The sequence below is a fragment of the Spermophilus citellus genome (genome assembly GCF_964194105.1).
Source record: "Spermophilus citellus genome assembly, chromosome: 1".
Taxonomy (NCBI): Eukaryota; Metazoa; Chordata; class Mammalia; order Rodentia; family Sciuridae; genus Spermophilus; species Spermophilus citellus.
Window position 1 is genome coordinate 41,728,477 of NC_138182.1, and position 26,765 is coordinate 41,755,241.

General features: G+C 38.7%; 1 protein-coding gene across 5 annotated transcripts in view; it reads right to left on the reverse strand.

Moving 5' to 3' along the window:
• Window positions 1-26,765, reverse strand: part of LRCH1 (leucine rich repeats and calponin homology domain containing 1) — a 201,562-nt gene that overhangs the window by 65,127 nt on the left and 109,670 nt on the right. For all 5 annotated transcript variants that reach the window (XM_081282147.1, XM_081282145.1, XM_081282146.1 and 2 more), the window contains exons 3-7: window positions 18,423-18,549; window positions 8,818-8,923; window positions 3,882-4,018; window positions 2,930-3,057; window positions 1,668-1,731 (exon numbers count right to left, since the gene is read on the reverse strand). In XM_081282147.1, the coding sequence (XP_081138273.1) occupies window positions 1,668-1,731; window positions 2,930-3,057; window positions 3,882-4,018; window positions 8,818-8,923; window positions 18,423-18,549 (562 nt within the window). The remainder of the gene's footprint in view (window positions 1-1,667; window positions 1,732-2,929; window positions 3,058-3,881; window positions 4,019-8,817; window positions 8,924-18,422; window positions 18,550-26,765) is intronic.

A 26,765-nucleotide genomic window follows, 5' to 3' on the forward strand; every position in this document is an offset into this window, starting at 1 on the left:
AAATGCAAAAACAATCAGACAATGATAATAGCTGAAGGAAGGGAATGAGAAGTGACTCCTGAGGCCCACAATGAAATCCTAGTGGAGGAGGGGGTAACATAATTGCCAAAGAAACAATAGAAAAATCCATAGAAGAAAGAAAAACCCTTCTCAGTCCAACAAATTTCTTAGAGGCATTCTTAGGTAATAAGACTATATAGTGTGAGAAAAGAAAACATCAAAGAGAAGTCATACATTTTATTCTGCAGAATATAATCCTTTCTACAGCCTCTTTTCCCTCCACCACCCCCATCTTAAAAATTTACCAAAATTCCAAAGATATGCATTGAATTAAAGGGAAGACAATAAATCCTTACGTTCCTCTTAGAATGATATTAGCATCCTACTTAAGCTAAGAGTAACAGAGGAATAATGAACATCTTTGAGTAATGTTTTATTAATGAATTTAATTAGCTTTAGAAGGGAGATAGAAGATAAAGCAGAGTCTGTTTTAATTTAATAGAAAATAAGTATAGGGAGAGTAGTTTCTATAACAATGGCCCATTTGAGGGGCCTTATGAGTTTGAATAAAGCCAAAGGGGATAAATTAAAATGCTACTGAGAAAGCTATGTGTTTAGTTTGCCACCCCACCAGGGAACTCTGGTCAACTATTAATGTGGCTTTGTGTAGGCCATTTTCTTTTACTGACCCTGGCCTTCTTTTTCTCTAACTCTTCTTCCTTTCAAAATGTTCTGTATTCGAAAAATGTTGAGGAATCTTACTTTTTTTTTTAATACACTGCTTTACAGTGTATTTTTTAGTGTATTTTTTAATACACTGTTTTACAGTGTATTTTACAGTGTATTTTTGTTGGAAAACAAATCCAAAAGCCTTAGCTACCTATTAAACCACCAAGATCTGAGAACTGGGGAAAGGCTCCTTAGAGAGGTGACTGTCCTATTAGGAACAAATTCTTCAAAGAGGATCATGATGGGTCAGGACTCAATTACTATAAAATCTCAGTAACTTCCCTCAAAAAAAGGAAAGTATTGATGAGCTCCCCGGACCACATCTATCCCTTCTCATTCTCTCAGTGAAGAAGCTCCATTTAATGGTACATTAACGTAAGACCTGGGAGGGGGGCTCTAATACAGGATATGAGATAATAAACGTATTAATGAACAGTGATCTGCAATCACTAGAGAAACTCTAGCCTGTGAAACCTCTTAGCTTACAAATTAACCAGACTTTTATTCAACTAAACGGAACACAATCTGTTTCAGGAAAACAGTTATTGTTGTCAAACACAGCTACTCATAAATGCACTCCCTATCAGTAAACTACTAAAATGCAACAGACACTTGACTTCTTCACATTTATGCATGCATATAACAACGTTTTCCTAAGTTCACTTAAAAATTAGCATATTTTAAAAGTTCTTCATGGATACTTGTATACCATTTAGTCATTTCATAAATATTTATTAAACATTCAAGAATATTCCAGGTAATATCTGGGAGTGGCTAATATCTGCATAACCCTTAGAGAATTTCAAATTGTTTTCACAGAACATGATCACATTGTCTCATGCAGATGCGTGAAAGTCCTTTTCCAGAAAGGAGTTTAGCAAACATGGACAGATATATCCAATAGCACAGAAGAAAAAAGATCTGGTGACTAGCTTTACCTCAGTAGCCGATAATCGCTTATCTCCATTATCACTTCCAACTCCCGAATCAGAATCCTTCTTGCTGGGATAGATGTCATCAATATTGAATTCATTTAGGAAAAATTAAAAGCACAAGTCACACCAAGATATATCAATTATATTCTAATAGTTACTTTCCTATACAAATTTGTATTATCATTATAAGGCAACAAATCAGCCTAGTATTAAAGATTATAAAGACACAGACCCTACAAAAATCATAGATTTGTACCACCCAAAAATACAAGAGAAAATTCTTTAAGTTCAGTTTTTCCCACTCTTAGACTTCATGATTCTTTGAAACAGTTACCAATTTTCTTATTTATTCCAGCATATAAAAAAGCAGTAAACTGTGTAACTGTTTTTACCTCTTAGCTTACAAAATGTTTTCAAGAATTCTGTATATTTTTATTTGGTGATTATATAAACTTGATAGAATCTTTACAAACATAAAATAATGGATACATACTTGAAACATTACTTGAAAATACAATTAAGGTAGTCTTTTAAGTTGCCCTGTTTAGGAAAAAGTGAGGAAAAGACTTCTGCAATGGAGACTCCTCTGAAAGGACTTGTATTTCTCCAAGTGTGTTCATTGTGGGAATTTTGTTTGGAAGGTCAAAGCCTGATTTATGCTATAAATGACCCAAGAACATGTGAAAGGATCCCAACACTTCCATTTGAAACAGGAAGTGGCAAAAAACTACACATTGCATTTCTGAGAAACAATTTTTAAAAAGCCTGTGTTCTTCTTAACAAAGTTCAGAAGGCACACTGAAAAATCAGTAATTGTTAAAAGGGCATGTCTGAGCTTACCTGACTGATAAGTAAAAAATACCCACATTTATATTATAGATCTTACTTATATGTATCCATACACTACTCAGGAAGGACTGATTATTGATTAGGAAATGAAAGCTGAGATATTAAGAGATGCCAAAACATTCTCAACAGCTTCAATTTTTCTTATTCCAGTAGTTTCTGAACTCTGAATTATAAAGTAGAATTGGGTGGTTGAAGCAAATAAATTTTTGTTGGTTACCTGAACAGGCTTGGCCTAAGCAAAATTTTTTTCCCTGTTTTTAAAAGAAATAGATTTATTATTCTGATCTTAAAATAGCATAGGCTCACATGGGGGTTCGATGGTGGTCATCAATAATGACAATAGGCAATAAAGCCCTCAATTTAAATTCAGATGGGAAGCCTCCTAGATGTTTTTCTGAGTGAAGGCATGGACTCACCTGTCTTCAATATGCTGGTGTAAGTGAGGCCTCTCCATGGTGTGGAGATAAAGGGAGTCAGTTGTCTTAATCTGGCATGCTTGTAAGCTCAGATACTTAAATATGTGCACTTTGCCCTTTGTGCAAATCTACAGAGAAATTAATAAAGCACATTAAATTTTTAATGACAAAACAAATTTTCAGTACCAGATACATAACCACATATTTTAGTTTTCACAATTTCAGTTTATGAAACACTCTAACAATGCACACTAAATTGGACCTTTCCAAAACATGTAAGGATTTGGGGAATCATTTCTACAAATTCTACTTTGACTAAAAAACCATGCTCAAGAAATTCCTGACTTTTTAAAAAATTAAACTACAAAATTCTAACAGAGATGTATTTAAGTATAGTGTAATAAGTATAACAGATAACTGGACTAGCAGCATTCCAATAACAAAAGATGATAAAAGCAGAATTATTTTCAAGCCCATAAGGAAGCAATTAACAGTTTATAAATAATTGAAGGCTTAAGAACTTAAGTCATTTGAAAAATGACTAAACATGAAAACATTTACACATTTACATCCGAAAGAACATCTACTTCTTATTGTTCTTATGCTTATATCTGAGCTTGAGCCCTATCTTTAAATAATCAATAGTCAGTTTTTAAGATGTTTAAACTCCATTTTGCAGCTATGATTCAAATGAGGAGCATAGTACCCCTTTTGTAAATCACCTGCTCCATGAAAAAGTTTCTAAGGTATGTATACATGACAAAAATCAAATACATAATTCTGGAGCTGGAATAGTCAAAATAGTGAGTCAAATGCAGGTAAACAGATTGGATTCCACAGAAGGCAACTTAGTATAGTCTGATTCACCTAGGGTTTCATCTTTTCAGATTTGGCACTTGCTTCTGATCTCAACTGATACAATATTATTCAGCAGATAATGGAAGTGGCTCACCTGAGCTGGTGGGGACTGCAGGGGATTGTTCTCAAGCAGCAACACTTGCAACTGCTTCATCTCTCTAAAACAGATGGGAATCACCAGCACTTTGTTGCAGGAAAAGTCAAATTTTACCAAGGGAAGATCTACTAGTTCTAAAAGAATAGAAAAAAAAATTTTTTTTTCAGAAAAAAACCTAATTAAATGGCTAAACATTCTCAACTTAATTTTCTTTTTAGTGGGAAAAACATCACTTAGCATAATCAAAAATAAGTTGTGTTTTAGGAATAGGTAGTATGTATACACAGAATTTCATTAAATGGGAAAAAATCTTTCACTGGGATCTCTGTAATTGTTGTTAGTTCTGGTAAGAGCTGAAAACACTTGATATTTACAATGTCTATTGTTTAAAAAGTCCCCCTCCCCTTTTCTTTCCAGCAAAAGAATCATGCAAGCCATGTCACACAGGATATGTTTGTGTTTCAACTTTAAACTGTTTTCAAGTAACACTTGCTAGCACATGAATAATATGCTAATTACAGAATATTCTTATCTATTCAATGTATCTGGGTTGGCATAATCCCAGAATTAGTTAAAATAAACATGTTTATGGGTTTTTTTTAATGGATTTTATCAAATGTTATCTAATTTAGGATTTTTCCAATGGGCCCTATAATTCGGATTTGATGAGGCTTTATTCCACTGCTTTTTAAGTCCTGTGTAGCTCTGCTAACAAGATGGAACATTATATTTAGCTTAAAATCCCCACCCAGTGGCACAGTAAACACTCAGTAATTTCAAGCATTTAAACCAACATTGGCAGCTGCTAGAAACAAGTCAAATGTATTCCATAGAGCAAAGAAAGGCTGAGCCATGCCAGAATCCAGGGTGATGCTGGCAAATCACTGAGCACTCGGTCAGAGGCTATGGGAGGTTCACTCAGAACGGGACTCCAGCATTCTTATTATGGGATTCTTGGTGCTTTAAAATATTCCAGCAGTTCCAAAGTGAAGGAGGGCAAGAGCCAGATAAAGAAAAGGATCTAACAAACAGAGAGGAAGAATTCATACTATATCCCCCTTGCCTCCACCATGCCTGAGGGTTTTCACTTTACTTGGCAACACAGCTTAAAATTCTACCACCAGAGATTTCCCTAGTCAGGAGTGTCTTCTTCCCAGAATTCATCATGCTCTAGGAGTAGAAGGGACTTTCCTTCTTTCATACCTTAGTGAATTACTTAGTCTTAGGCAAAGGAGTGGCGGGCCTGAAAGTTTAGAAGGAGGCAAGAGCACACCCACCTCTCAGGTCCCAGAGTCAGGTCCATGATAGGTGAGTTATGTAGAAACTCAGAAAGTGTATTTTTAAAAAGAGACCCCTGGGCCAGAAGCCAAGGAATTTTTATTGCATATTGTCCTTAGCAGTTAGTTCATTGCTCAAACACAGCTCTCATCTGGACTCACAGGAGGATGAGCACCTCAGGCCACATTAGTCATGGAGGTCATTTGGATGAAGGGGCTGGGAGCAGCTGACATGGAGAGAGAGGTCAGCCTGGAGGACTTGGAAGCACAGAAATAAAAGGAAAGTTTAGATGCACACACCCCCGTTTCTGTTATACTAGGGATTGAACCTGGGGTGCTTTAACACTGAGCCCTTTTTATTTTTTATTTTGAGACAGGGTCTCACTAAGTTGCTCAGGACCTCACTAAGTTACTGAGGCTGGCTTTGAACTTGCAATCCTCCTGCTTCAGCCTCCAAAGTTGCTGAGATTACACATGCATGGCATTATGCTCAGCTAGATGCCCTTTCTTCTCCTAGTTCCTAAAAATGCTAAGAATGAGGGGGATTACAACAGAGAGCTTCCTCCCTACTGCAATGCCAAGTCTCACCCAACTCAGGGTATCAAATCAGTGGCGGAATGTAACAGGACTCCAGATCTTTGCCACTTAAAATGAAAACCCTGAAGGATAGACTAAAGGGCTAAATTCATGGGAGAAGAGCAGGATGTAACTTACAGGGAAATAAACAAAGGAATGACTCGATAATGATGATTTTCTTTCCTGTAGTTTCTATTTGGAATGCTGAATTTCTGTAGCAGCTTTGGAACATGAGAACTCGACAAGTTTCCCAGCAATGAAATGAGGGACTGCAAGGACAGTCCAAAAAAGGTTCAAAGAAATGGAGAAAGGTAAGGAAGAAAAAGGATCAAAGAGAAGAAGAGGAGAAGAGGGAGGACAAGAAGAAGGAGGAGTAATCCCACTTCTCTCTCACCACTGCAAAGAGGGGCAATGAATGGATATTTTAGCCCTCTGTTCATTCTGGCTCCAGAAAGAACAAAATATGGTCTCCTCGTTGTTGTCTAAAACCACCACAAAATTGATATGCGTAATTAGGCCACAGAGTTCTCTCTTTTTTCCCCCTCCTCAAATTGAAAGCATATGAGGAGGGGTTCCCAAAGACCACACACATGTAAGTAATGTGCACAGTTCCTAAAGCACACTGCCTGAAAGCATTATCAGTGCTATTCTGTCAACAGAGTTCTCCAGAGCGAAACAAAAAAGAAACTGGATATTCAGGAAATCTTTCTTTCTTTTTTTTTTTTTAAACAAGGATTTTCCAGAAAAATAAAGTTTTAGCTTTGAATCTATTTTTAAAATTATCAAAACTGAGAAAACATAATCATGGAAAGTAGAGCAATTTGTGACTGATCTTTTTAGGGAAAGGACTATTTCTCAAGTGAGAGAATAAGAAGAGGTAAGAGGGGGGCTGTGGCTGTGGTACAGTGGTAGAGAGCACTTGTCTAGCACATGCGAGGCGCTGGGTTGATCCTTAGAACCACATAAAAAATAAATCAATCAGATAAAGGAATTGTGTCCAACTAAAACTAAAAGAAAAATTAAAATTAAAATTAAAAAAAGGAGAGGTGAGAGAAACAAAAACCTAGATTTTGCAGGTTCACCTTTTTTCCAAACACTTCTAGATTATTACAGCAAACTGTAAAATGATGTCAATCATTTTTTCTTTTGGAAATCAAGAGTTCAATTTTTTTGTGATGCTTTCACAAAAAATAAGCATGGGGATCCAATTTAAAGGAAAGTTTTCTTTCATGTGTGAAAACGGATGTGTATAAATTTGCTCTTAATAAAAAGTCTCCCATTTGTAACTTGCATAAGCCAAGAAAAGCTTACACACATTCAAAAAATGTGTCTGCACGATGACAAGATGAAAAATCACTATTTTTATATGAATGCATCTCAAGTAATAAAGTAATAAATCTTACACTGAAATACTTTCTAATTCTACTTCTTTAAAAATGTAAATCAGCAGGAGAAAGGTGGGAGGTGGCTGGTGAGCACCTGATCTTCCAGCCATCAAACACCATGCATTTTGCAAAGTTGTCGTCCAGGACTCCATGAGCTCTGTTCTCTTGCTTTGAAGAATGAGGCAGCTCAAGCCAAAGATCAAGATGTGGGAACAGGACAATAAAAAAATCAGGTAGCTCTCAAGTTGGTGCATTAATGTCAAATGAACCTGATGCTTACCACTTCCAAATATCTGCTTTTGGTTTTAGATTTTTTTGTCTTATTTTTTAAGTTATATATAATAGTAGAATGTATTCTGACATATTACATGCATAAGGAATATAAATTCTCATTCTTCTGGTTGCACATGATGTAGAATTACATTGGTCTTGTAATCAGATATATTTTTAAGTTTATGTTTGAAATCGGGTATGTCTAGATTCCTCAAACCAAAACTAGGGAAACCAAGGTGATCTTTAAAAGTGAGCGTGTGTGATTCAGCATTCTGCTTCTCATCTATTCCTTCCTGACCCAGGCCCAAACCCAAATTTGAAATCCATATCCACTACCCACAACAGGGCTGCTTTCAAGCTCTTAATGTACAACATATCTAAATGAATCTTCTTTTTACGTGAACCCTCATATACCGTACTGGAGGGACATGTTGCAGAAGCCCACAACTTCCAGAGCAGGGATGTCTGAGGGACTCTTCAAGCTCAGGGCCAGGAAGACCCAAGTCTCAATGCTGAAGGTATGGGACCTGCATGGTGAAATTCACCAAAACTACCAGTGACCAAGGCTCGACCCTCAGGGGCAGCACCCTCACCAAGAACTGAATCTGAATACTGGGGTTCACAACCAGGGCTCCCAGATCCCCAAGGCTAGAAATCTTGCTAGCCAGGTTCTGCAGGATCCTTCAGGTCTAAGCGTGTCCCCTATACTATTGGCTTCATCTTCCATAACATTACACGTGTATCCAAAAACAATTCATGCTGCTGTTATTACAAACGGTTGGCTTGTGTGCCCCTAAATCCTAACCCTATATCAGGCTATGAATGTATTTGGAGACATGGCCTTCAATGAGGTCATTAGGATTTATCCCTTGGTGTCATTGTAAGAAGAGTCCAGGACACAGACACACATAGAATCTCAGACTTTTGGCCTCCAGAACTGAGAAGATAAATTTCTAGCTTGTTTTTGTTTTTGTTTTTTTTAGTTGTAGATGGACATAGTATCTTTATTTTATTTATGTATTTTTATGTGGTGCTAAGGATTGAACCCAGTGCCTCACATGTGTGAGCAAGCACTCTACCACTGAGCTACAACCCCAGCCCTAAATTTCTGTTCTTTAAGCCACCCAGTCTAGGGTTCTTTGACAGCAGCTTTAGCAGACTTATACACCCTCTCCCACCCTCCACAACTATAGACAAGGGAATGGTTGTTACTATGGCCCTTGATTGTATGAAGTTACAACTTTAACATCCCTTTTCAGTCACCTACATGTGAAATTCAAATGATTAAATATTAATAGGCATACAAACGAAATAAGATGCACCCTCTTCACAAAAGTAAACCAAAAAAAAAAAAAAATAAATGTCTCCCATTTTCTTCACCTTACCCTCCACCCCCCTTTTATTTTAAAAAAAAATCCTTACCTGGTGGCAAAACCTTCAGGTAATTCCTCCTGACGTTCAGCTCCCGGAGAGACTTGAGCTGGCCTATCTGCGGGGGCAGCGCTGTGATCTCGTTGCAGCTCACATCCTGCATGGAAAGCCAGGAGAGAAAAAATCAGTGCCTCTCTCCAGGAAATCAAGCATTTTGTGTAAATTCTCCTTAGGGACCTTAAAGAGCTGGACAACTATACAGGTGTCTCCAGGTCCCTAGCAAGTCAGGCTCAGCACAGGGAAGAAAAAGAAAGTTCAGTTTTAAATACTCTTGGGAGAGGGGAAAAGGGGAGAAAGGAAGGATGCTAAATCTGTAGCTGCTTCTGCCACACTTGCTTTTCACATGCTTCCATTTAAATCTCACGACAAACCAATGCAACAGTATTACTAGCCTAACATTTATAGATCAAAAATATGAGGCTTACTGGCCCAGTGCCTGCAAGTGCCCTCCATGAGGGACTGGCCCAGTATTAAGCCGGTGCCTCTTGGTGCTTCTAGACAGAAGAGACAATGTCTTCTATCTTACAAAACCCTCAAGTTCAGGAATATGGATTGTTTCAGTTTAGATGTGTTATCCCCCAAAAGCTCACATGTCAGACAATGCAAGAAAGTTTGGAAGAGAAATGATTGGGTTATAGCCTTAACCTAACCAGTGAATTAATCCCTGATGGGATCAATTGAGTGATAACTGAAAGCAGATGGGGTGTGGCTAGAGGAGGAGGTTCATTGGGAGTGTGGCTTTGGCTTTGGGGTATATATTTGTATCTGGCAACGGGAGACCTCTGTCTCCCTTTCTGATCACCATGTGAACTGCTTCCCTCTGCCACACTCTTCCTCCATGATGTTCTGCCACGTTGCCCTGAGAAATGGAGCCAGCCTTCCATGGATTAAGACTTCTGAAAGCATAAGCCCTTAAATAAACTTTTTATTTCTTTTTTAATTTTTTAGTTGTTGATGGAACTTTGTTTTATTCATTTATTTTACACAGAGGTGAGAACTGAATCCAGTGCCACGCATAGGCTAGGCAAGCACTCTACCACTAAGCCACAACCCCAGCCCTTAAATAAACTTTTCCTCCATAATTTTTCTGGTCAGATCTTTTAGTTGCAGCAGGGAAAAAAGCTGAGTGAAACATGAATGTACTGTCTGGTGCTTATTTATTTAAAATAGGGTCCTTAACAAATGGCTGGCAATCTTGTAGCTAATAAGCAAGACTGTGGGTAGGAGGATTTTGTCATCTTTGCTTTAGAAGACTAATGCCCTATTCATCCTTGATTGGAACCACATCTTGACACACATAAAATGGGAACCATGACTTGATAGTCTTATATATCCTTATTACCTCACTAATCCTACTCTGTACCTTCTCCTCTCCCCAACTCTGCTCCTCCTTCACTCTGGACCACCGCTCTCTCTCTCATTGGTTATATATGGCAACCAATGACCTCCTGACTGGTTTCCATACATTGCTCTCCCCTTCAGATCCATCCTTCTCAGAGCTGCCAGGGCACACATTTCATTATGGTGTCTACCAGCTTAGATATCTGAAGAAAGTTCCAGCATCTACAATGGGTCTGTCAGTTCCTCCCTTGAATCCTACATTCAAGCCATAGGGTCCTGATCATCAGTATGTGCCACTGTTTATTGGTCCCAAAATGTATTCACACTATTTCCCTGCCTGATGTCCCTGTCCACAAAAATGTCATCTTGTCCCACTTATTCGTCTTTTAAGACCTAATTCAACTCCCAACCTCCTCTTTGAAATCATCCAGGAGCTTCCCCTCCCCTCTCTCACTCTGATCCAACACCTGAAAGATGGCCCACCTTTCCCTATGTGGTCCCATACACAGTGTGTTCACTGGCTTTGCCTTCCCCACTATGAGATCCTCAGCATCCTCCTGGTGTCTAGCACAGTGCCCAGTATAAAGCAGAGACCAATGAATGCTGGATGAATGTCCGAGATCCATTTATGCTGACACTTCATGATGTTGTAACTCCTTCTGCCTTTTGGCTGGGAGCCCAGGACGCTCCAACATATTTACTTAAATTTCAAGAAGGCCCTACTTAGTATTGGAGATATTCAAAGACAGAGTCACATTATAAATGCTCTCCATAAGACCATGTTCTTAAATATCCCACTTTACTTTGGAACCCACAATCCACCTCCCACTCACCTTTGAAGGCACCATGGCCCGTGTATCAAAAATCCATTTCACTTTCATTCCGATGAAATTAACTCATCACTGAGATTAACTCATCCCCTGCAGCTCCTGATCCCTGTTAGACCACGGCTATACACTGTCAGTGAATCCCCACCCTCTGACTATTTCATCTACAAGTCCTCAGGCACCTGTCATGATCATCATGATGCTCAATAGATTAGAATGAACAATATTGTTGCTGCTAAAAGAGAACCATGCTGCCAGCCAAGAAGCCTGAGTGCACAGGTGTCGTGGACCCACTGTAGTTTTCTGTCCTCGGCTGCTGAAGCAGAGCGGTGGGATGAGATGGGTTAGGAACTCGAGGTGTTCGGTGGCATCGCCCCCAAGCTGCTGCACTGCTCCTGGTCCAGGACAGTCACACACAATTTTAAGAAAAATATTCCCAGTGTTTAGAACAACGGAACTCCATGAGCACCCCCGTGAAGAGACTAAGACATGTGGGGAGGCCAGGACAGAAGGAGGAGGTGGCACAGGATCCATCACAGAGGTCGGCAACCAAAGCCTTCCACTGAAAGCCGCACCTTAAAGAAACCAGCAAGAGGCACCATTGCATCCCCTTTTAAAAGACTCCAGTGGAACACAGGCAAGCCTCAGAAATACGCGTCAGCAAATCATTCTGCTCGACCCCAACCTGCCACGGTCACTTGGGTGATCTTGCTGGTGGTGGAGGTGAGGGTTGTGGGGAAGAATTACAGGGAATCATTTTCCATCTGTAGAGAGGATTTATGTTGTTGGACTCTAAAATAAGTTTCATTCTTTTAATAAGTTTTATGAATGACAGCAGGAGAAAGACTCTTTTACAGATCACGAAAATCACTGATTTTGAATGTGAAACTGACAATTTTCAGAGGTTTCAAGAGCATCATTAAGAAATTCTTTCTCTCAAAAAATAAGGAGTACAGAGAGGAATGCCGCGACACGCGACTAAATCAGTCAGGGTCACTTCAGGTGAGTTGGGCTGACACTAAGTAATCACACAGACACAGAAAGTACCTTTTTCTTGGGGTTCAGTGACGGCTCTTCTGCCCCGGCTCCCACAAAGGAGGCAAGGGAGGTAGACAAAAAAGAGAGCGAGTGCAGCCTGAAGCCCTATTTATTGGGGGGAAGACACTTGAGAGAGTTCCACCCAAATGAGGCAAGCGATTGGGTTTCAGGGGGGTGTAGCCCAGTCCCATTGGGTGATGCCCACACCCAGAGCTGTTCTCCTGCGTAGGGGAAGCCAGTTCCACACTTCCATTGCTCAAGGCTAAAGGTACGTGCTCAGCTCCTATTCAGACAGAGGAAAGCAAGGAGATAACCTAGACATTTAGTCCGCATATGCACAGCATGAAATCTCCTGACATGAAACTCACACTTATTCTATTTTTTAGCATGAAACACACACACACACACACACACACACACACACACACACCTTGCACTTTGCTGGTCATTCCTGAGTTGACCATAAAATCAGGGTAAGCCATCTCTCTAAATGTAAGTTAATTTTTCCAACATGTATTTCTAACATAATGGCCTCATCAAAGAAATTAACTTCTGTCAATTATATTTAAATAGTCACCAGCAGAAAAAAACAGTTACTTGGTAGACTTAAAAAACAAAGAAACAAACACTTCCCATAATGATAAAAACAAAATTTTCATCTATATGATAGAACATCTGTAGACAATTTGAAACACAAAGTCCAATTGTCTATTCACATGTTGAAGGACACAGGGTAAAAGCCAGATTATTTTAATAGTACTATGTACTCTTGGTTACTTCCTCCACTGACAAAATAATGGGGAGACATTACCCTGGCAGATATAGCCCATAAGGGAGATAAAGACTTTGCATCATCGTGCAATCAATATTGCAGAAAACAGTGCAAAACTCCAATCCCCACAAGTCATTGAACCTTGTCAAATTTTAAGGAGGTTATGAATTTCATCACAAAAATAAAACCCCATGGGTAATTATGTCTTAATTAGCTGGAGAATGAGGAAGAAAGAGGAGATAATAGTCTAGATGTCTAGGGATAAGATAGTACAGTTTTGAAAATATGCAAAAAATATTTCTAGAGTGGCCCCATTTTCTAGAACATTTTGGTCCAAATTTAGTCTAGAATAAGTTATGGATTTTTATTGAATTATCTGATGAAGTTAATACTTACGAAAATAAATTTTAAAAGTAAACAACCCTAATGCCTGACACTTCTGCAGTTAGTGAGAATTTATCAGGTTATAAATTCCAGGCTCGCTTACTTAATTATCAAATGAATTAATTTTGAATTTTCTATTATCCCTAAGCTATGTCTTTAGAGAATAATTATTTCAAGCCTCTGTGAAATCAAATTACCACATATTTAATGTTACCATATTACAAATAAACAAGTAGATCAAGAAGAATCGTGAACATCTGTTAGATGTATCAATTTCATTCTTTTTGATACAGAAATAAATCTAATTATAAATAATCTAAAAAGCTTAAGTTTTTCATGAACCATTCTGTCCAACTTGTTATTCTCATAAAAAACAAAATAGAAAATTCTAACTATGATTTAAACTCTACCTATTTTCTATGAGTTTAAACACCATGTTAAAAAGAAAAACTTTGGAAATTAAGATTCTTTCTTTGTCACAGTAATGGAAGTCTTACATTTTTGTTGCTAAACGCTAATTGCTAACCTACCTTCAGAATGCAAAATGAGAAGGATTTATAATAACATAATTAATTCAGGAATTATTAAGCTAAGTGATGCTCACTCATTTGAGAACACAATATTTCAAAAAAGACGAGAAGTGTTTTTACAGCAGTAGCATCTAATGAAAACTATCATAAACACTGCGTGAAGATGATCTTAGTTAGAGCAGAGTCCAAGGAGACCAGGCCACAGTATGGAGTTGCAGGTGACCTCTTACTAGTGACCTTGCTCTGGCATTCAGGTTTTCAAAAGCTTAGTGCACTGATACTATTAGCTTAAGTAGAATTTTTGGTAATAAATTCTCATGATCCATTTAATTAATGGAATACAATGTTCTGACAGGAAATGCAAACTATTAACATTCAACTCCCCTCCTGTCATGTATCCATGCCCTTCCATGGAAATCCCTTCAGTATGGCTCAGTGAGGAACTTCAGGTATGGATTACCTTCTCTGTGCCTATAAAATAAAAGGTAAGCTTTGAACAACTAATTTTCTCCCAACATCAGGAAGACCCATTTCTGATATCCGAAATAATGAAAACACTTTGGTCGAAACACAGATATCTTGACTTGTTAACAACAGAAAAAAAAAGAAGAAAGAAAACCTCATTGCTTATGGGTCAGAACTTTAAAAAGAAGAAAAGTCAACATGTTCACTTAAATACAAATACATTTAAATACAAACCACCTTCAGCAACCTCTGGTATGATAAAGAATCTCAACACCAGAGTCTTTCTCCAGGATAAAACTCTACTTCACACCCCTCCATGTACCCACAAACTCATGCTCCACACTGTGGCTCTTCCTAAGAAAGGCAAAACTGGAAGCCACAGAGGGACCTCAGCAAGCTTAGGGTTTCCTACCATCCCACAGGAACCACAGATGTTAGAAGGCATCTCCAGAGACCAGGAATGGACAAATGGTTAGGGAGGACACCTGTATTTACATCGCCTTTACATGCTGCAGTTTGGAATGCTATGCATAAAAATAATCAACAAGCCATTTTCCTCAGAAGCTGCTCAATACATCATGTCTAGAATCAATCTTTAAATTCAAACTTCCCACACTACCAAACATTTCATGAAAAGTGAGTAACAAATAGTGTGTCTGTTGAGGGCCAGGAAACACCTTCCAACCAGTTATCACTTGAGCAAGGTCTTCTAAGCTTTTGGATGTCAAAATAGGTTTCTAAATCCATGATATTTTGGATCAGAGCTAAAAGACATGACTTTCACCCACTGTGAGCTCGTGGAGGGCAGAACTGAGAAAACCCAAACAAGAGCTGGAGCCCCAATGGACTCCAAGCACATAAAACCAATGAGAAACTCATAGATCTCTGGCAAATGCCCCGCAAAATGCTCTCAGTTTACTGTGCTCTGCCTTAGTGTGTTGATCTTCACAGCTGTCTGTTACCTGTAACAAGAGACAGCACCTCTCACCAAATACCTCATCCCTCTGCAAGATTCCTCAGTAAGAGCCAGGTTTCCAACATGTTCAGAAGGATTGGACGGGTAAAACGAGATTTAGTCAATACAGGATAAGACTATAGACCCCACCTGACTTGGTTCCACAGTAAGAAAATTTTCCAACACAGATACCATTACTATAGACTCCAGGGAAAGAAATCACCAAGTGCTTGCAGCCTAGAGAAGGTGACAGTGGCTACACTGTGGTGTGGGCCTTATTTTGTTTTTACTTTTTGCAGTAATGGGGATTGAACCCAGGGCCTTGCACACATTAGGTGACTGTTCTAACATGAAGCTACATCCCCAGCTCTGTGGTGTGGACTTTAATCAGACAAACCTGCTTCTGACCCTAGTTCCACCATGTAGCCACATAGCTTTGGGTACGTCATTCCTAAACTGGCCATTTGTCTACAAAATGTAAAAATGATACAGGACTACCTGGGTTATTTCCAAGATTCTATGAACTACTACAAGTCATACTCTAGCAGACTACCTGAAATAAGGAGGTACTCAGTAAATGTTAGCATTTTACCTCCTCCCCTCACAGAAAACACATGCATAGACAGGCTTACAAAGCAACATCAACGTATACCATACCTGTAAGATGACAGCAGGTAAGAAGTCATTTGGAGTGGTCAAGGTCAGAGAGTTGTACATTATTCCCATCAGATATGACCCTCACAGAACTAGCTCGAGAGAGCTAAAGATTCCACAAGATTTGCATCCACAGGCAATGTGGACACACCACCTGGCCAATGTTCTTGGTTCAAAAAAAGGACATCTCATAGGTGGCTTCTTCATGGGAAGAGAATGACTTTTTTTTTTTTTTTTTTTTTTTTTTTTTTTTTTTTTTTTGGTGCTGGGGACTGAATCCAGGGCCTTGTGCATGCAAGGCAAGCACTCTACCAACTGACCTATATCCCCAGCCCAAATGACCACTTTTTGGTATTCCCTGACAATATGAAATGGCTGGACATGACTTGACTACACTGGGAATGCTTTTTGTTTTAAGATTATAAGGTAACTGTGATATAACTAAAAAGGTAAGATAATGTTCTCCAATTTCACTCCCTTCCCAAAATAAGAAATGGCAACTATTTTCCTGTAGATGGCAAGGTATTCTGGTTTTGTTTTTCAAATGGACGTTAAACTCGAATGTTCATCCACACTTGGAAGAAAAGAGTTTACAAACCAGTTTTTAGATACTCTGAGTCTGATGTAAAATTAAAAAACACATTTTTTTTTCCCAAAACAGTTAGCAAACAATGCCAAGGGACTGATAAGCTGAGCCACTTCCTCAGCATGTTGCACTAAGCTCAAACATTCTGCCTCCATGAGGATTCTGTTAACAAACTGGTAATATGTGACTATAAAACAGAAGCTTCCTGCTGTAATTCAAGAATTGCTTTAAGCTCTGCAGGGAGTTTTTTGTTCCAATTGATAACTAAAAATAATCTGACATGGTTACCTATAGTAACACCACTATTTTAAGCAGATATCAAAGATAATGGATGGAAAATAATCTTTTTTTAGTCTGTGACCTTAACCAAAGCCAGTCACTTCCTTGTGGTTAAATAATGTCAACTTATTAACTTTTCAGCTACTTCACAGATAAATGCTTTTTACAAAGAGCACTCTTGCTCAAACACTGCAGGCAGCAGAGAAGAAACTGCACAGGCTTGACAGGGCCCTCTCTTGTCATGCCTAGTGGCTACTGAGCACCAGAAATGTGGCTGTCCAACTTGCAACGTGTTGTCAATATAAAATGCATGTTGGATTTCAAGGACTCAGTATGTTTGATGTTTAATAATCTTTTGGCTATGTGGCTTCACATAAAATATTGTTAAATTAACTTGCTTCTTTTTACTTTTTAAGATATGGTCACTGGTACATCTCAAATCACCTTTGCTGTTTACTCTTCCACTGGACAATGTTTGGTGAAGGTATTTCGGCTTAGGTGACCACTTAGCAAGGGCAACCTTCCCATACGTTGCTGTCTCTCTGATCTAGGTTTCTTCAAGAAGTCAAGAGCTTGTAGCTGGGGATATAGCTCAGTTGGCAGAGTGTACGCATCGCATGCATAAAACTCTGGTTCAATCCCCAGCCTCCCCCCCCCCACACACACACAAATAGAGGTCAAGAGCTTGGACTATATGCCTTTTACAATCAACTGTGAAGCTAACATTCTAGAACTCGAGGGGCCTAGAGTTAGTGCTGGTGGAGGAAAGTCACAAGATCTGGGAGAAGACAGCACAGTAATTAAGATGCAGGGTACTCTTGCCAGAGTGGGGCACAGGACAGGGGCCTAAGAAAAGCTCAGAGTTCCTTAAACCACACACCAGCTCCAGTGCCAGGACTAGAGGCAGCACTGCTCCAGACATGCCAAAAATCTTTACAGACTCACGGTACCCTGTTCTTTCTGTCCTCTGACTTAATTATATGCCTTCCTATATTCTGGCCTACTAACTTATTTGCAGATTATTTCTTTGGGTTAGCCATAATTTTTCATAATTTATATATAATCTGGAAAAATTAACTAACTACAATGTGATAACCTGTCAACTCAGGAACTATAAATTCTGCAAACTTCAGGATCTGCATAAACTACAGGAAACTTATAAACTTTAGGAACTGTGTCACAGCAAAGCCACAGGCTGCTGGCGTCATGTCACCCCATTTAATATCCTTATAAGTGCACTTCAGCAACCTAGCTCTGCTATGGATTGGATGTGGTGTGTCTGAAGCTTAGTCCCCAGTTTGGTGGTATCAAGAGGTGGTAGAATACATAAGAGGCGGAGCCTGGTGGGAGGTGGTTAGGTCACGGGGATTAACACGGCTCTCCTGAGATCCCAGTAAGCTCCCATGAGAAAGTTGTTATAAAAAGCAAGGGCAGCCCTCCTGCTCTCTGGTTTCTCATCTCACCATGCAACCTGTCCCTCTGGCATTTGTCCCACCAGCTGTATTTTGATGAGCTGAGAGGTCTCTCACGAGAAGAGAAGTGGACGAGGACACCTGATCTTGGCCATTCAGCCTCTAAAACTGTGAGCTAAATAAAGTTTCTTTCTTTATAAAGGGTCCTGTCTTGGTTATTTTGTTATAGCAATGGGAAATGGACTAACAGAAGCTTCTCCTTACTTAAATGTAGCAAAAAGTCTTTTAGAATACCCTGATAGGTCATGATTGGTCAACAAACAAAAAGAGCATCTTAGAAATCAGTAACATACCAGCTCCATTAACTGTTTGAGCTGACCTATCTCTTCTGGTAGTGATCCCAGCTTGTTGTTACTTGCGATTAAGACTTTGAGAGGCAGACCACACAGGCAGGCAGGCAGGGCAGACAGCTGATTTCGACTGTAAAGACAATACAACAGAAACACACATAAACAGAAAGGCCACTTCATACTATCTGTGAACACGCTTTTTAACAAGAAAAGAAAAAGAAGCCATCTGAGAAGATATTTTCCAAATACAAAAATCCCAATATATTCTCTAGTAATAACTCAAATTACAAATACAGAAGAAAACAAAATATATATTTTTTAAAAAGAATGGAGGGTGGTAGATAGAAACAGAATGGATAACAAGTACCAAAAAACAATTAAATAGGGAGAATACATTCTAGTATTCTACAGCACAGTAAGGTGACTAGAGTTCACACCAATGTATTTTATATTTCAAAATAACTAGAACAAAGAGTCTGGAGGTTTCTAACACAAAAATGATAAATATTTAAGGATAGGGAAATACTACCTTGATTTGCTCATTATACATTACTTACATGTACTGAATCATCACACTGCATCTGCCAAATATGTACAATTATTTTGCATCAGTTATAAATAAATAAATGGGCAGTTCTAAGAGATGAAAAGATATTGGATCAGTACAATATAGGAATACACATATATATGTAAGCCACTTTTTCCAACCTCTTCCCCACACCAAGCCCTTTTTTTAGCTACCAAAAGAGAAGACAGTTCTCAGATTTTCTGATTTATTTTCCCTGCCACTTTGCTGATGAAGCAAAGGCCACACCGTGAAACACCTAAAAAATCTGTATATCGTGTGGCTGCAATTATTTAGAACTTTTGTGCATTGTGCATACATGCATAAAGCTTCAAAGGTTGTGTCGTGTGTATGTGTGTGAGAGTATGTTTGTGTGTGTGTGTGTGTGTGTGTGTGTGTTTACTAGGATGCATATTTGTTTACGTGTAAAAAGGAGAGAGAGATTAAAAACACACCTAAACATTACCAGTGCTCATTCTGGGGTATAAGTACAGTAAGTGGTTTCCATTTCCTTTAGTATATTTTACTGTCTTTCAAAAAATTCCTACAAGAGCTTTTGTAACCAGGAAAGAAGCATCTCAACAAGGTAAATTCAATCGGATGTTGCATCGGTCCATCTGTTTGTGGAAACTCACTGATGTATATTTTGTGAGCACTTCTCTGTATGTATGCTTAACCTAAAGGTGTGTCTAACTGATGGGCTCAGAAAAAGCAGGTGCTATATTATAGAAAGATCCTTTCTAATGTGGGCCTTCTCCTGCCAACACCCTGATATCACTCCTATTCCAGGCAAATACCCAGGTAAGTTAAGTTTGGGCAAGAAATGGTACAGCTGTATCTTCACTCCATTGCCCAGATCTAAATACATACATACATACACACATCAAATAATAAATTAATTAAATAAATAAAAGCTATTTCTGGAAAGGGGCAGAAGAAGCACTCTCTCTATAAAAGCCCAGCAGAGGGAGGAGGAGATTCAGAGTCCTCCTGGGGCGGGGGTTCCTAGCACTGGAAGGACCAGCTTTACCTCCCTGGTTGCTGGGCTCCAGTGAATTTCTCCTGGTCACTGAGACAACGGAGGGGGGCCAGGGCCGCTAGCCTGCCTCTCTCTGTCCTCTCAGACCCTTCCTCCTGTCCTCTCTAGCTTGTGGAGACCCAGTGGGACTCTTTTGCTGAATGAGCAGCCTTTCTGGTACCCAGTTGAGAGGGCTTTCACAGGTGCCCAAAATAAGGCCCTGTAGATAGGAGCCCTGGAAAAGAAAGCTCAGTATTAAAAGATAGCAAGCGAACAAATTCAAAGCATAATTTGTTGCTATAAAATAGGTGTTAATAGACCATTTCACAAAATGATTAGCAAATAAAAATGTTAGCAAGACAATTCTATTATTTTGAAGCCATATTTAAATTTCCTCCTAAAGAGAAGCTCATTGGAAACAGATTAGTATTTTCAGAAATTTCTACAGGATAAATAATTACAGTCTGAGATACCCCTTTTGCTTTCTTGCTTTGAAATGCAGCATGCAGATATTCCCAGTCTCACTCTCTTGCTGCAGGCATCTAATCTGATTAGCAGATCTAGGACTGGGAGAGTCATTCATCATAGCAGTGGAGGCAATGTAACAAATGACGGCTCTGCTCACTCGGGCTTACTCTCTCTGGAATTCTTCCAGGGTGGACACTAATTTAATAAAATAAAAATTCAGCCTGTAGCCACTTTCATGGGAATGAGTGCTATTTACATTAAAAACTGTTGAAGGCATAGTGTCTCCCCCACTTGTGCCCCATACATAATCTAAACATTTTTGGTAGCCTAAATTTATAGGGTATATTCTCTTTGCATCAAGTACCACTGTCCCTCCACTTCACTCCCAAATTAAGAGATTTATAAGCCACGTCACTTCTTATGGTTTGATTTTAAGAGAGTTTATTTTAATGTACTGTATCGTGGCACTTATAACATTCATATTTTGAGACCCAATGTTATATCTGACTTTTTTGATTGTCTGCTTATCAAATGCTTATTTTCCTTAAAATGGGTAAAAATAGAGACATGCTGTTTTATGTGATTTTATTATTAGGAAACAACACATTTGTTAAAATTCTACAAGAACATACCTCTTTATTTTAGTGGTTTAGTATATTAAGTTCCATCTCTTACTATTGGAATATAAAACTCACTTAGAAAATACTTTATAGAAAAAATTTCTATAGCAGATTTATCTGCTCCACTGGCTGCTTGGTGTCAGAGAAAAGATACCAGTTGTGCAATCAGAAGTCCTGGGTTCAAATCTCACCTTTGCCATAAATCATCTCTATGACTATGAGCAAGTCTTTAAACCTGTTTGGATTTGTCGGCTAGAGAACAGATAATAAGACTTACCTAATGTGAAATTATAGATACAGAAGTGCTTAGCCCAACACTAGATAAAAATTAAACCATCCATCCTCAACCAATGATGTGGCAAAGAAGTGGAAATGTGACCCAAAAGAGCATATATGTGCTCAGCTTCATTTTATTTACTTCTTAAATTTATGATATTACCTAATTGCTAAAATTTCAGTTACTTTAAAAATATGGGATCATGTTCCACTTGTTGAAAATATCAAGATGATTGCTCAAAGACATGCTGGGAGACCAGGCTGAGATATCAAATTTCAGGTTCAAATGAGCAAAATACCAATTTCCCATCTGGATAACCAAGACTAGAACATACACGTAATCATATGATTGAGCACTTCCCTTCCATCTTCTCTAATTCCAGGATCCTCTCCTTTGCTGAGAAAACAAGAAAACCCTGGAGTCACCATCTCTGTTTACAACTTGGTCTTCAAATGGTAACAGACATAATGACATGGAAGCATTAACTTTCACAAAACTATGAGGACAATGCCACAGGCCTACATCAACAGGGCCACAGGGAAAGCAGGGCACATCCAAAGCCAGGACACCTGGCTCACTCAGCTAAGAGAAGGGAACAATGACGACATATAGTAGTCATTGTTTTTCTTTGTTTGAGTCTCTGCTTGCCATTTGGACCTTCAGTAAACAGCAGTTAATGTCACTTAAGCCATGCAAGTTTCCTTTTCTACAGGATCCCTCATCTATTTTTGTTTTTCTATTAGTTTATGCACACTCTGTTTACCTTTCATTACAAGCAAAGTAACTTCTTTTTCTGTTTTGCATATGACACCTGTTGTCCCCATACACACAAACCAGTGAACAATATCCATAGAGAACCTTTTCCTTTTTCCTGCTTAGTCCATTCTGAAAAGCCCGTCCTGTGAAATGTCTCACCCTTGTTTCCCCTAATGACTGAATACTTCCCCTCGGTGCCAGCCACCCCCCCCCCCATTCCCACCATCATTGTGTGTCTAAGACAATAACTGCCACCAACAACAGCTTTGCTTTCATGGCTTGGTGATATTTTTGGTCCACTTTAATTTTACGCTACAAAGTGAAGAGCAAACAGAGACTGTCTGACTGCTTCATTGCACAACTGAAAAGTAATATTTTACATTCATTTTTAACACTGAATTTTATTTTTAAATTACTGTTGTTGTTATTATTATTCAGTGCTTGGGCTTCAACTCCAGGCTTCATGCACACTAAGTATGCACTCTCACCACTGTGCTACACTCTCAGCAACAAGGCAGAAATTTAATTGAGAATATACATCTGCATTGAAACTTGGAGCCCAAATTTAACTGTGACCAGCAAGTACACTAACTGCAACTGAGTGTGACAGCCACTGGAAAACTTAAAATGTTTCAAAACTATAAAAACAGTATCATCATTTACACAGCATCTTGATCAGTTCTTGAAAGCCATCCCAATCAATTTCACTCTCCACACATGTAAAAGCTGTTTTGAGAAGATAGAGGACTAGAAATGAGAACTCTAAGAAAAAGCAGTTGACAAAGAGTGAGGCTTTAAAGCAACTCAGATTTCTGCAACAGCTGTTCCACTGCACTTTTTCTGTGCACACCCGCACCATATTTGGCTACTACAACTAAACTGGTTTCCCACAATAACAGCCTATCGGTCTCCTCTTTAGTAAAAATAAGAGATTACTTAAAAACATTTCATTTTTTTAGCATGCCTAACAGCCAGCAATCGTTGCCACTGATGTTATATGTCAAAGGACTGTTAGCTGAAAATTTGCTATACTTCTCAGTTATTTTCCTTCCTTTCTTCTAAGAGTTCTGTAATCCCAAAAGGACAAGGAGTATGTGGTATGTGGTCCTCTAAAAACTCTTACTTAAGACTCCTTCATTTGAAATGCTTAAAAGTCAAGGAGATGTTCAAAGGAAACTCAATATGCAATGCCAGCAAGAATATTAATGGATCAAACAGCTCCAGAGACAACAATGTAGGTTTGGGGTTTTAAGTGTTAAAACTGTAGTGGCCTGAGACCCATTACCTGAAAAGTACCACTGTACTCAACGATGGTGTTGGCATACAGGAAACCATCCCTAAGTGCCTGGGAAAGATGTCTTGGCACTTCGGACAACTCCCACTTATTGGAGCTTTGTTCCAAGTGGAATGGACTCTAGTTTCCTATTACCAGGAAGGTACCCCTAACTTCTTTTTCCATAACAGCCTATTGAGGTCAAGAAACACACACACACACACACACACACACACACACACACATACATATTTTATGCGACATTTTTCCCCCACAAAAAAGGGAGGAGACTGATACTGATTTAAATGAACACAGACTACTCAGATCAATTTCTACCCAGGGACACTGCGCTAAAAATATTTCTAATAAAAATTAAGATGTCTGAGTATTATCACTAACCATTTGAACCCAAGTGCCTCACTATCTTTTTCTGGGAATTTTTAAAGGTGCAATGTAGATTCACCTGCTTGATAGCATGTCTAGCATTCTTTTTCCTATTTATCCTTCCAAGGAGGTGACTCCTCAGAGAGTTCCTATCATGTAACTAAACAGCCACTCAGTTCTTAACTACTTTGATACTTTTACACACCCAGAGCACATCCTCTTGACCAACAGCACAGGACCCACTTACTTTAATCAGATACAGAATCCTTTACCATTATTTTTCTTAACCCACATGGCATCTGCATGTGTAACTTGATTCAACAATTTAACAAACATTTCTTGGATAGTTACTATGTATAAGGCACTGTGCTGGCATTTAAAGAAATATTATTTTATTTATATTCACAACAATCCATTAACATATTAATACTCCATACTTTTCAGACACAAAACTGACATTGTTCAGAGAACTTAAATGATTTGCTCTGTGCTGGCTGGCTAGTGACCTGATCTGTGCTAGGCATCTGAAACCAGGTCTGTGAGGCTTCAGAACAAAATCAGTGGTCTCCCATTCATACAACACAGCCTCTTCTCATTTTCTCTGGAATAAAAAGTGTGGGGGAGCCAGGAAAACAGCAGGAGGAGGGCACAGAGTTCCCAGAAGAAGGCAATGGAGATGCTGGACTAATAACTAAAGACTGATTTATGCAAAAAGCAATAAAAGAAAATGGTCAAAATAATTTAAGACATAAAACTAGGATTCTAGAGAAAAACAGTAGAAGTTTACAAATGGGAGTTTAAGACATGCTATTTTGGAATTTTGAGACGTCACTAAGACAGAATGTTAAGCAATGGGAGAATTGAGGACTGGAGTTCAAGTAAGTCAAAGGGATGCAGAATAAATTTAAGACTCATGAGGCAGGAGGTCTGAGAAAAGATTTAAGGACCAAAGCTTTGGAGAACTCCAAATTGACATGCAGGAAGAGAAAGAACATCCAGACCCAGGAAGAGAGAAGAAACAGAGAAGCAGAAAAGTGACTAAGAAAGAACGTGACCAAAGCCAAGGAAGGAAGATGTCATGGTGGCCAAGAAGAAAAGAAATATACCATTATTTCCTACACCTCCTGGGTGCCTGCTCTGTTCAAGAAGATATGACATGTCTATGAATCCTAAAACACCATCCCTAACCGAATTAGGTAGCACCACTCCAAGCTGTTATTCCCTACATCCTAACTGAACACGGATGGTATATTTTTAAAATTCTGTAGCAACAGATATTTTCTATTGGGTTGTTTAAACATCTGGTGATTCCAAAGGATTAAAGAAGAAAGACTTCCTTTCTGGATCTTATCATGTAAGGTGGAACATAAGGATTCCAGGTTGCTCCTAAGAACCCTTTACTTTGGTGCCTATAGACTTGGGCACCGCCATCATGGGTTGTCTCGATAAAGAGCCCATAGTGGCCCCCCGTCATGGTCGTCTCTTTCTGGTACTCATCTACTAGATGGACCACCTCTTGTAACAGTTTACTTAAATTCCTTGAAGATCATCCATTCAAATTATTGGCCAAATGAAAATGTAAAACTCTCAAAGCACACAGGTCTCTCCCCAGCCCCAGCCCCACCACCCCATCCACAGTCTTTAGGATCCAGGATCTGAGAGGAAGAGTTGAAAGACCCCACCAAGTGTCAGGGTGCTGTTTTTCCTCACTGTTGTTCCATTTAAATAGTTCATGAAATTGCATAACTCTTATGTGTGGTGATATAAACTGGAATTATTGAGCATATCAGGAAAACTTGTGAATGGTTTTGAAATGAGAGGAAAGACTGCTGAATACCTAGTCTAGTGCACCCTTCCCAGTTATCTCTGCCTGCAGACACCAAAGGTTAGGGCAGAAGAGATGCAAACCCCCAAATTAAAAAGTTACATTTTGTGGATTTACTGGAATCCAGCATACAACACTTAAGAGACTACACATACTAGTTTTCAAGTACATGTGGAATATTTATAAAGTTAACTATGCACAGCCTGTAAAGCAAATTGTAACTAATATGAAGAATCTGTATCAAACAGAAAATGTTCTCTGAAACAAAGAAATTCAATTAAAAATAAATTTGAGGGCTGGGGTGTGGCTCAGTGGTACAGTGCTCACCTAGCATGCACGAGGCACTGGGTTTGATCCTCAGCACCATATAAATGTAAAATATTGTGTCCACCTAAAATTTAAGAATAAATATTAAAAAATATAAATAAATTTGAAAAGATAAAAAAAACCTATTCTAAAAATTAAAACTCATAGGACAAATAAGTAACAGTGAAAACCAGGAAAGATTTAAAGTGATAGAAACAAACAAATGATACTTCCTGCTATGATCTGATCCATGTTTAAAGGCTTGGTCCTCAGGGTGACGTTATTGGAAGGTGTTGTAGCCTTTTAAGAGGTAGGTAAGGCCTTATGAGGTCATGGAGCCTTCTCCTGCCTCTCTGTTTCCTAGCTTAGGAGGTAAGCCTAGATCCACCACTTCCTCTTGCCATGATGTAGAGCCCTCAGCAGAGGCCCCAAACCATGGGGCTGCTGGTCTTGGACTAGAAACTCCCAAACTGTGAGCCCAAATAATTCTTTTCTCTTTATAAGTTAATTTTGCCTCAGATATTTTGTTGTAGTAACAGAAAGCTGACTATAACACTGCATATCAAAACTTTGAGTCAGTCAAGCGCTCTACGTACAGGGAAATCCATGCCTTGAATGCTTCCATAAGAAAAGGGAAAAAAAAAAGTAGAAGTCAATGAGCTAAATATCCCAAACTCTAGAAATTAGAAAAAGAATAAGTCTATAAGAGAAGGAAGGAAAAGTAATAGATAAGATAAAAAATAAAGTAGAAAATAAAGAACTAACAGATTGGTCAATAAAATCAAAAGCTGGTTTAAAAAAAAAATATATATATATATATATATATATATATATATATATAGAGAGAGAGAGAG